Raw genomic sequence first — 12,280 nt, 5'->3', positions numbered from 1 at the left:
AGTCCGTTCTTGTTGTGTTCTCAGAAATGTTAAAGGGCACGTTGGTTGATAACTTGTAGGAAGAGTCTGAGAAGATACTTTAATTAATCTTAGGGGACAAATCAGATCTTGATGGTTCAGACACAGGTCTTGTTTGAAGGTCTTTAGTACCTTTCCTAGGGGAATGAGGAGAGGTGAAACAATATGCCATGAGGGCACTGGGTTAAGATGGGGTATCCACACGAGAGGAAGGGTAATACCATGTTTGTCCGATGGTGACTCACTACTACCCTGGAGGTTGTCTCTATCTATGTGATACTCCCTCATATAACCACCAGGATCAGGATCAGGTTGCAGCTGCCGTCCCCAGGTCACATGCGTAGAGGTCACCGCCGGGAAAAGGAGTGATGACACCATTGGATTCATTGCACCCCTATACATGGACTTAAGAGTAAAATATTTGAAGCCTAGATTTCAAATCCATAAAAATAGGGGGACCTTACAAGCCGTTACACTCTGCAAAAGAATAGATGATGAACTAATAGTATATTTTGTGGCAATGTTCTTACATAGAGCATGGCTGAGGAGGCAGTTTGAGATGAACTTGTCAGTTTGATCAAACATGTCTTATCCTGTCAGTAGAGCACAGTTCTCCTATTTAAATTGAGTGATGATACACTTTTTTACTGTCTTATTTTCTGTTTATTTATATATTTTATACATTTTATGGACCCGTTTTTAATAGTCTTTTATTAAGGGCTGATTACTTTATATAAGTATGAAATAGTAGTATTTCTTATGGAAATTGGTATCGCCTGCTAAACAGTCTGGGTGACATGGAACTGTAAGGAAGGAATTGATTTACAATGATTATTGTAAATGTTTGTTTCATGACCAGCACTGGTATTATACATTGTATTTATGTGTTGTCCTTTTATGGGTTCATACCAGATCGTTGTTATTGATTGATTGATTGATCCTTACCATTAGTAGGATTGGGCTAGCTAAAAGCCTGAATTTTGAATAGAAGGAGGGCTCCTGCAAAAATTCGATAGATCATCGTTGGAACCAGGACTTCTACAAAGAAGACAAATCAAGAATAGAACAGGTTCCTATGCAAATCCACCCTGCACTTTACTTCAGACAATTATCTTTAATGGTGTTGTTATATTACAAAGAAATTGGGTTGCACTCGGTTAAAAAAAAGGCCTTAACCTGTAAAGCCTATCATAATGAACTATACAAATAACTCTAACCTTAATGTGCCTGAAATACAATAAACTTTATTCCAGTATTTATACAACTCCTTACTTCTATATTTCTTATTATGCATCCAAATTCATGCATAAAGCAAACAAATAGATTCAAACAGATTCTCATGTATTGCTTGATTGCAAAATGTATATCTATATAATTGTTATGGGGTTGTTTGCAATGCATTGATAATCAGATATAATACAAGTCAACCAATTCCAATGCCTCCCCAACGTGTGTTTCGCTTAGACTACAATCAACCTCTTTTTAGTGCAGTCCAGTGAGCTTCTTCAGGAGCATTAACATGATTAAATATAGCAAAAATCATCATTACAGCACCCATTACTGAGTATAATCCATTTACGTTACTTTAGCAATCTGTATCAAATAATCAAAAAATAATAAATCACTGTATGGTTACTAAAAACCTTTAATATTGTGCAATGCTCATATTAAATCTATTTCTATTATTCACAAGTCAAAGAGTAAAATAAGCATACCCAGTACTGTTTCCACATGAAACACATACAGTGATCTCTGGACATACTCTGGCCCTATTTGAAATAAACTTCATTTTTTGTCAACCAAAATACAATGGAAAAAGTGGACTCATTAATAAAAACATAGTAGTTGACATTTTGAAGGTATGCTCTGCTACTTAGAACCTGTATGGGGAGTTTGTTTTGCTTTGGTATGATGTGCTTGACTAGCTCTCTTAAATTGCACCAGGTCAGGTTGACGTTGCTTATTCAGATCTGCATTTATTTGCATTCTGCAACATAAAAATGCACTTTTCCAGTCATGAATACACGGCTCCATTCCCTGAATGCAAAGAAAAAAAAACAGGACTTGAGAGGCTCACACTTGACTTGCAGCAGTGTGAGACCTATGCAGCACCGTTGTCCCGTGGTCAAATCTGACACTTATTCTTCACAATAGCACTGAGTTCATTCATCAGAACTGCTACGTAATACAGTGCTTCGATATCTGAGGCCAGGTGGGAATAGTCAAGTAATTTCTAGTCAATTCTGCATTTGAATTTGCAATCTGGTAGAAGTTTCGTTTTTACTGGAAGCAAAGGACATATTTAATAATCATGCATCATATCACAAGGAAGCAGGGGAACATGTTGAGGGTTAATCAGGGCATTTGATGCAAACAATTTATGAACGGTACAAAATGGCAGCTGGATTACTGCACAGATTTTAAAACCTTAAGCCTTAAGCAGTTTCTTAAAAAAACAATAATAATACACACTCGATATTCGATTTGCTTTGAGCACAAATCAAATGGATCATTCCAAGTAGAATAAGATGATACACACCTTGCTATAGTTAGTTCTATTTAAGCCTTTAATAGGATGAGTTGCTTCTTACTGGATCCAATAATTTAATGGGATAATGCGGGAACCAAGTTCTGTAAACCTTTGGAAGCGCAGGATCAATGCTCATAGTATCCATTGGCTTATTGGGTGCCATCTCGGGAGATTTAATGGCTGACCACACCACAGTATCCAGCTTGATTGCATCAGGAAGGTTGCAATATGCTTATTTTGGCCCCAGACCTCCCATTTAATCGGTATAGTGCAATTTGGGCATTTCAGATGCATGATATTAATCATCAAATGATCTGGAATTTGGAAAACTGCATTCTTGGATTCCATGTCTTGCACGAGGCTGGGATGCTTGATTCTTTAGAATGTAGTGCTGAACAGGGAAACGTCTGTTCCAGGCCTGTAAGTAGACTTCCCCAGTGCACCTTGACACATGTTACACTGATTCTGGTTCCATGACTTCCAGTAGACCAGCACAGTGCATTGCGGGGAACTTGAAGTGGAGAAGCACGTGATCTGGTTCCATGTCTTGCATATTAGGCCAGAACTGTGCAACTCAAGAAATAAAGACAATCATCTACAAGAAACACCTTCTTCACATCCAGTAAAATAAACTACCCAAGCCGCTGATCCCAGTATCCCTCCTGATGACGACCCCACTCTACCACCCGACACTCCGCTTTACTTTCAGCACTGGTACATAATCCCCTCTAATAGTAAACTATAACTGGTGCCATTGGAAATGTCTCTTCAATAGCCTGGCAGTAATACTTGCTAAGGACTGTTCCTCCTGTGATGCCCGAATACATGCCTGCAGCCACAGCTGGTGTCCAGGGCTTCATTGCTTTGTGAAGCTACTTCGTGCTCAATGTATATCCGAAGTGAAATTAAATCAATAGATCAAACGTGGGGGATGTAGTGCTGAAAGGTACAGATGTTGATTTTGCAGCATTGCGGTAGATGCAGTATTTTGTTTATTTTGCAGTGTGAACTTGCTCAGATTATTGTTAAAGCCTTTTTTGAGAGCACTGCCTTGAATGTCTAGTCCTGGAATGCTGAATTATTGCACTCGCAGCTGATCAAAGAGGCCGACCATGAGAATGAAAGCATATGTATCCGAGAACGTACTAAGTAGACATAGACCACGTGTATTGATGACATTTACTTGCATTGTCTCTATGTTTGGTGTAATCACATAGACGCAGATGCACATGTTGGATTTGTATGGGATTTGAAATTGAGATTGTCATATTTGAGGAAAGAGCTGCATTCTCAATCTGCCAACCCTTTCACGATCAGTTCTAAAATTCTTCTTGTCAGAACATGTTTCATGATTCTCTGTGGTGCCATGGAACATATAGCATCTTGCATTATTAGCCCAAGCAACCTATAGAATTCTACTGGTAAATCAGAGGTTCCTGAGGTGTCTAAGCTTGATTTGAACAGCTCTTGTGAATGCACCAGGAGAGGGATTTTTCCATTCAGAGTCCACCATTCTCAGGGCATTCCATACAGGCCTCTTTGCATGTGCAAAGAGTTGGCCTGGGCAATGAACCAATGACTACTGTTCTGTGGCACCCTAATACCATATAATCAGACAATCCATTTTGAATCCATTGCGACATAAATATGTGGGTGCACTAGGGAACCCCTTATAGCTGAGGCTGCTGAATGGAGGAGGGGGTAGACTGAGGATCAATTTGTAGTTGTGAAGCAATATCTGTTACCAAGTCACAATAGGGCCTTTTACACCAATTCCCCTTTTCTCCCTGGAGTTCCTGGAGTTCCTGATTCTCTTGATACTGTGAGCATGCTCAGGAAGTCTTCACGTGTCTATTTAGCCTAAATGCATGTGTTTGCTTTCAGTGGTGGCAGGTGGAAAAGGTGAATCCGATCAAACTATATGAAGAGAACAAAGTCATAGCTGGATTTTCCCTCTTGAATCTGCTCTTCAAACAAGGTCGAGCCGCCCTCATCCAAGGTGTGATGGACAAACTCCTGACTCTCTACAGCGAGAAGAAGATAAAACCCCGGGTAGACTCCCTCTGGGCCCTGGAAGAGGTAGGATGCCATCTTGTTTTGCAACGTATTGATAAACATCTGTACTACAGTAAACGAACATACAAGTGACCTGATTTACAAAGCGTTTTTCAATAAGATTTTCCCATTGAATAACGCTTTTGTAAAGCGATTCCAAAGATTCTGTCCTAACTTGTCATATTGGTTGATTTGAACTCCTCCTTAAGGTTCGGTGATATCTTCGCAATGTGCTATCTTTGCAACAACTCCATTACTACCACGTCCTGCTTCTTGTTCTCATTCCTCCAAGGGCGGAAACAAGGGGGGCAAATCGCTACTGACAACTATGAATGCCGAATTGTAGAATGCACTTTTGAAACACTTGTATTTTCTTGAATACATCTACAGCATATCTGCAGGACAAATGCAAGAATTATTTGAATGAACGCTCAAAAGCAGGCGTCCATGTCTTTCCCCGTATTATGCTCGCAAGGGCTTCAAGTCTCCATGGTGGTCTTTTTTCTTAGTCTGCTGAGAATGTGGCAGTCTCCACAGATACACTTCTGTGCAGGACACATCCGTTAACACACATGGGGATTTTCATTATCAATGTTTGCAAAGTCAAATGTTGCTGAGTCAAATTATCGGATTTGATATCTTTCAGTAGGAACTCCATGGAGGTTTTGCTCGCCTCAAGTCTAGCACACGAACTTGGATATACTCCCCCGGTCTCTGTGAATTGCAGTTCCACCACTGAAGTGCTAAGGGCATGCATGTTTGTGCTGGATTTCCATAGGGAATCATTGTAGGCTCGACCCACCCCCGCAGTTTAGTTAAAGGTGCTTTTCTGTAGAGGCCCACTTATTATTTGAGCATCACATTTAAGAATAGTCGTTTCAGTTCGCCAATGTTTCTCATTGATGGCAGAGAGGTCTGTTACCCTGGTGTGTCTGGCAGGAGTAATGCTCAAAGTGCTGGCTACAAATGTGTTCAAAGTGGGAGCATGAGCAGAATACTGACAGTTCACAGGCTTTTCATTCATTTTTTGTATGTGCATTAAGCGTTTCTGTGCTAAACTGATTACGCAAACCTTTTTAATGGGCGTGTGCATCAATGGATGCATGTTTGTTTTGCACCATAAGTGCCACTGTGCTCAAAATTATTGAGACGATTGTGCAAAGAAGGCGTTTCAGTCTGGAGCAGTGCAAGTGCTTGTGTGTAGTGTGGCATTGCTCAGGGGTCAAGGCTGAAAAGTGGGGGCTCATTAACATACCAATTGAATGTGGCGTCACCAGAAATAAGCATATCAACTTGCCCTCTGAAAAAAGTGGGGGGACTGCGTCCACCCACGTGTACCCTCGACTTGAGCCCTGGCCACTGCTAGCAAACTTACCATTAGGCCTCCCACGTTGGTTTAAGTGAGACGGTCGTTCCTTTTTATGTTTAGAGGAATGCAAGGATTTCTTTTCTCTAATGGAACAAACGTTTGGTTGGTGTGTGCATCATTCCTAACCATCAGTAGTAGTTCAGTATTTGAATGGACTGTTATGAAGAATACATTTTAAAAGTCGCCTACCCGGAACCAGTGGTATCAGAAAGATGAGTAACCAATGTCTTGGGGAATTTTCGATTAACTAGTTCAATTTTCAAAGTATATTAATGCAAATCTGAAGGCTAAGGAGCTGATTCATGGAAATGAGTGCATAAATCCTGCAAGGGCCACGTGCCGAGAACGACACTGTGTGAGCCTGCATGCAGAATACAACATGCGTGCCCCACGTATTCATGGAATTGTCTGCGCAAAGTACACATATATGTAAGACGTGGATGGAACCCCCCTACATGCCCCCACGTAAAACAAAAAACAACCAGTACAGCTACCTTTGCATGCTCCCCTGGTTGCAAATACACTCACCCCTCAAAAAGTGCATGGGGAACCCTGCAAGCGGCCTGCATGTCGAGGACCCTGCGTAGTGTTCCTTCGTAACTGTTACCGGCATACCGACAACATCCATATGATCTATTGTAACTCGGGTGAAACTCAGAAGATGTACGGCCTGTCTCCTGTAAACCGTTCCTGCTCCACACTACACTGCTATGTGCACACCTAAGTCCGATCGGATCCCTGACTGCGTACACGCACCCTAAATCCGACATGCAAACCCGCCTCTGCACGGGGATTGCTATGCACAAGTATACTTACGCCCGCCTTCAGTGGTGAAGACTTGGAGGGACTTGCGTGGACATTTCGCAGGTGGGAGGTTGCACGGTCAGATCCATGAATACGCTTTGCCGTGCTCATTTGTGGACGTGACTTGGACTGCCTGCGGCCCACCCCTCATAAACACCCACATTTCCCCTTGTTCCCCATTTTGCGTGATCCGCCCTCTACTCCGCCCTCTGTGCAGGCCTCGCCTATGCTCTGCGTAGTGTCTCACGCAAGGCACTTGACTGCTCGCAGAGACGTGCTGAGCCTGTGCGAAGTACACGCAAGTTAGGAAAAAGTGGCGCGCTGTCGATTCCATGAATCGACGAACGAACAGGGTTTTGCACGCAGAATGGCGCGCAAATCTATGATTTTGCATGAAAATAATTCCATGAATCGGCCCCAATGTCTATTTATGTAGACATTCAAAATGTCTAAGAGTATGGGTAGTTTAGTCATAATGTACATATTTACTACATACTATTATGATGTCTACCTTATGACATCAGCGTGAGGCTAAAATAGTATGTGCCACTATACCTTCTGCTCTGCCTGTTTTTCATTATCAAAACATGCAGAACTGTAGGCTGCAGCGCATGGCGTTTGTTTAAAATGCCAAGGATCACAGGTTATATACATCCTTTCCAGACACTAAGGTCGTTTATTGATGAATTCAGTGCTCTGTAAGCTTGTGTACAGTGCAGCATGTCAATACTTCTTTTGCACAAATTCGGGAATGCACGTATTGCTATATTACAAAATGTTGTCTCATTCAAAATGTCTCGCTGTAGCTTGAAGGGCTTGGGTTAGCATGTTGTACAAGGAACCCAATTTCCAATGGTAATAAAATAACCGAGCGCAATAAAAATAAGGCAGCAATTGTGCATTCTTCAAAATACAGCATGCGAGTTAATGATGTTACGAACAGTTACTCCGTTTGATCATGGAATCCGCAAGCAGGAGCACAGCACAGCGATTCCAATGCGTGGCTACTACCATGCCCACACTTATCACACATGGGGATGCGAGATTCCAATATGGTGCAGATTGCATCGAGCGGATATGCCGCCTTTACAGTAAAGTGAAAACGTGTCACCTCCATGCAATTGTTGTCATGTGTAAAGAAAGCATAAAGAGCAGGCAGACCCACCTTGTTACCCTCGTTGTTACGATAGTGCACATGCTGCCTGCCACTTACGCACGGCGGGCAGCATTTACCGTGGACTATAAGAAAAAGCATGCAGATTCCGTAGGAATCATACGTTACCACGTGCAGCAAAACCATGCCGAGGCAGTAACGCAGACGGATTTGTATGCAGGGCTGGACTGGGAGCTAAAAAAGGCCCTGGAAACAATTACTGGGGACCAAAAGAGGCCCTGGAAATAAAGTTCAAAGTGGCCCCATGTAATTTTCAGCAAGCCCAATGCTTTTCCTATGAGCCACTCCATGCCACAAATCAATTAACATAATGCATACGCGTTTTATGTGTGCCGTTTACACATTCTTTTTACTCTACTTCATAAAGAAATAAAATATCCCCCTAGGATTCTCAGTCAGTAAGCAATGTGCCGTGTCAGTGTCAACCATGCCCATGAAAATGTTCCCATCACTAAAGCATTAGCTCCCAAACTGCTGAGCAATGCTGGCCATTAGCTTCCCACAAAGGGCCCCAAGTGCAGGCGGGGTGGTTAAGGAGGGTTAAGGGATACTTAATGTACAACATGGCCAATGGCCCAGTGCCTGAGGCTGCTTTTAGCTCTCGTTTGCTCTGAAGGTGAGTCTGTACAAAAGAAATGGAAGGCTGAGAAAACCTTTCTTCCTAGTGCATGATGGCAGGTTGCCATGGAAATGCAGCACGGGGAAAGCCTGTGAGGTATGGCGTCACTGGTCCCGGTGCGCAGAGAGAGGCAGAGGAGAGGTGTGCTAGCAAGTGGCACTGACCAGAGAGTGGTTGCACTAAAGGCCCTGGCACAGGCAGCTATGGCATTGTAATTACAGGTGAGGGGGCCCGATCGGGGATAACAGGTGAGCTGTGGCAGTGTGCAGTGACAGACACAATGATTGGGTGCATCCCGTTGTTAGGATCGAGGCAGACATTCCAGTCAGCTAACGGTTAATAGTGCCCAGAATTTCTGCATTCTGATTTGCCTGCATGATGCAAATGCTCTACAAAGAGTGCTAAATTGTACTAAATCTTTTACACATCTGTGGTCAATTGGGCATAATTATGGTACTAATGTTCATGGCAACTGCTCTAATATTGACGAGCAATGTGTGATCAAGAGTGTATTAGGCGCGCCGGTGCTCTAAGTTGCCAGAAAGAATATTTTACTGTGTTTAGTGTGTGATTTTCCACGAGCCTCACTCATCCGGACTCTCCAAGATGTTCAATCGTGCCACTCTGCAGACGCCCTGGGCATCTTTCAGAAGAACATACAGGCATCTTTGTGACTAGTGTCTGCGTGTGAGCATCTGGATCCAAATTAACCAAGGTTTGCACCGGTGACACAAATGGAGAAAATGTGTTTAGCATCAGTTTTGCTGCTTGTTTATCATGGAATGGGGTTTCCCAATTCACATTATGTAAAGATATTAGCATTTGGGTGGAAATTAAGCAGTCTGAATTTGTGTAGTATGTCTGTTGCATGACAAAAAAATAAAAACATTTAGCCTCAAACTAAGAATCATCTTTCAAATGTTTTCCTTTATTGCACAAATTCCTTTTATGTAACTTGTGAATTGAAAAAAGTTGATTAAAATCAGCTAAAACTCAATACAAAAAAATTGCACAAATTGAAAAAATTATAAGAAGTCCGTGTTTGTGGAGACCGTGTTTGTGCAGTGCGTGTTTGTGCTTAGCCGTCTTGCCTTGACTGACAGAGTTATTCAATCGGTCTTTGCTATTCAGAGGAAGCCCTATTTGCTCCATTACCTATCTTGCTGGTTAAAGAAAAAATTGCCAAAACAGTTCACTCCATTAACATTGTTTTAGCTAATAGGGATTGAGGGCAAAGTCTGTTAGCCACATTCCCTGTTACAAAACCAGTAAAACTGGAGCTAAGTCCATTTGATCAATTTTAAGCATAGGTGCAAAAACCTTTGATCATCTGACACCGGGCATCTTCAGATATGCTCTGGGTTTAGGCTTTGAGGACCATAAACAAATTAGAAGGTGTAAATCAGAGATGCTAACAGGCATCAACCTATGCGCTCCAAGTGTGCTTTTCGTACATTTTTAGCACTGATGCATTCAATCTACTCACCACCCAGCCATCTTCAGATTTGCCCCAGTTTTAGAATTTGTGGATCATGTGCAAAATATCAGGTGCAACTGTGAGATGATACTGTGCCACACCTCATGCGCGCCAATGCAAATCTTTGAAAATTGGACCCATCCTTTATAATGCACCCATATTAATACTGGTGAGGACACATCCATATATGTTAGGCAGCTGAGGGATAAACTTCTCGCCGATTCGGTATGCTGTCTTCCCAGTATCTCATACTCTAGTTCAAAGTCATTCTGAATTTCGTGGTCTCTGTGGCTCTCGTTGGCTCTGCCTCTGGCTTGAGTTACGTTACAAGCCCCCCATCCCCCTGCTGCTGTATTCTTCTCTCTCTTCCATCTCAGCGTGTCCTCCTCCTTAAAAGTCCTCCTTACAGTGAAGTTGACGTTTGTCCTTAAAGAGACTGCTTCTTTTCTCTGATACTCATGGTGCATGTTAACACTGTCCTCAGCACAGTATTGGTTTTTATTGCTGTTAAGCATCTTAGGCAGTCCCATGTATCCTATCATGGGAGAGGGGTTAGAGAGTTTCTTGGGGGAACTGGTGTCCTTGTCCCCTATGGAGGAGTCTCTCCCCATGAGGCCTCACTTGCCCAGACCCCTAAGGAGGGTCTTGTGGAGCGGGCTCACCTCCCTAGCCTCAAAGGGGGATGCTCGGCCATGGGAAGAAGGGATGAATTCCCTCAAACTGTCACAGTCCACTTTTTGAATCTTGGACATTAATTAAAATGAATGGTAATATGCGAGGAGATATTCCACCTGTTCCGAATGTGCCCAACCAATGTTTTCTATCATATATAGACTATGTATTTGTATTCCTGAGTTTCTGGGATGTTTGTTCCCACTTTTCAATCACAATGTTCTTTGGTGCTGTAGGAAATATGCTCCTCTGACCTTGAGGCCTTCTATGCCATTCAAATTCCTTCAATGATCTGCCCAGGACAACCAGTTTCTTTGGAATCCCAAAAACATATCTGCCCTGAACACAAGGCTAAACAAGTTCTTATCAGAGGATCATAGGTCGCATCCAATGACCTCTTACATCCTATGCAATTTCATCGCTTCATCAAAGAGGATATCTTGCCACAATTGTCAGTGAAGAATAGCGGTGGTACTGCCCCACAAAGCTTTAAAAAGAAATTCCACTCCTATAATGCTGCCATTGAACAAAAAAAGATAGTTTGTTTGTGCTTCCCTGTGGAGATTTAGAAGCACGTGTGGAGTGGGTGATGTTGGGTACTTAGAATCCATTTGTCAACTCAAGGAACAGTATAGGAATTGGCTAAAAAAACACACGTTTCATCTTTACAGAAAGAAAGATATGGCGTGGCAGAAGAAGGCAAATCCTATCTTTGTGGCAACCATAGAATTTTCCTCAGCGTTTGACATGGTCCATAGGGCCCAGTTATGGACTGAATTGGCTGCCTGGGGACTCCCCTCTAATCTTCTGGATATAATAATGAAGTTACCTACTTCTGTAAGGGAAAGTCTAGATAATCATGGGGGCCTAACTGACTCAATACAAACTCTCCATAGTGCGTGACAGGGTTGCGTTCTTGCTCCCTGTCCCTTTAATGTATACATCTTAGATTTGAGCCAGGCCTTTCTTAATCCAAGAAAGTTTGAACCAAATCTAGCCGATTAGCATATCCAGTGGATCACTTATGCCGATGAAATTCTTCTTTTTCACCAAACTGCAGCTGGTCTGCAGCGGGTTCTGTACACCTTTTTTACCTTAGTGATTAACGTTCAGAAAACGAAAATAATTCACGTTTCCAATTCTAGAAGGTATAAGCCTTTTAAGTGGTCATTAGAGGGCAGATTTATTCTAAAAGTCGCACATTTTAAATATCTTGGAGCACGTATTTTTATTAGGCCAGGTGGGCACCTTCTATTTCGGGTGTTTAAAAAAAAGTTCTCCTATTTGATTCCCTACTGGGAAGGCTTAAGTATAGGTACTGTCGTTTTTCGTTTTTGCTTCTAGTCAAATTTTATAAATTGAAAACCGTTCCTAGTGTTGTCTATGGACTAGAGCTTTGGTACTCGGCTGAATGGTCCTACTTAATTAGATTGGAGGGCCTCTTATGGATGAAATCACTATTGCTTCCAAACCTGGCCCCAATATCTCTTATTAGACATGAGTTGGGCATAAACTCATACAATTCTTGAATTTAGTAGAATATGCTTAGCCTATATCTCAAA

General features: G+C 42.3%; 1 protein-coding gene across 1 annotated transcript in view; it reads left to right on the top strand.

Moving 5' to 3' along the window:
* Positions 1 to 12,280, top strand: part of VAT1L (vesicle amine transport 1 like) — a 1,329,730-nt gene that overhangs the window by 836,893 nt on the left and 480,557 nt on the right. Inside the window, exon 7 of the mRNA XM_069652882.1 lies at positions 4,433 to 4,627. Within this exon, the coding sequence (XP_069508983.1) occupies positions 4,433 to 4,627 (195 nt within the window). The remainder of the gene's footprint in view (positions 1 to 4,432; positions 4,628 to 12,280) is intronic.

This window comes from Ambystoma mexicanum, chromosome 1p (assembly GCF_040938575.1).
Source record: "Ambystoma mexicanum isolate Mex_15411 chromosome 1p, UKY_AmexF1_1, whole genome shotgun sequence".
Classification (NCBI taxonomy): domain Eukaryota; kingdom Metazoa; phylum Chordata; class Amphibia; order Caudata; family Ambystomatidae; genus Ambystoma; species Ambystoma mexicanum.
The sequence above is the reverse complement of the archived record's forward strand: the minus strand, read 5'-3'. Positions and strand labels throughout refer to the sequence as shown.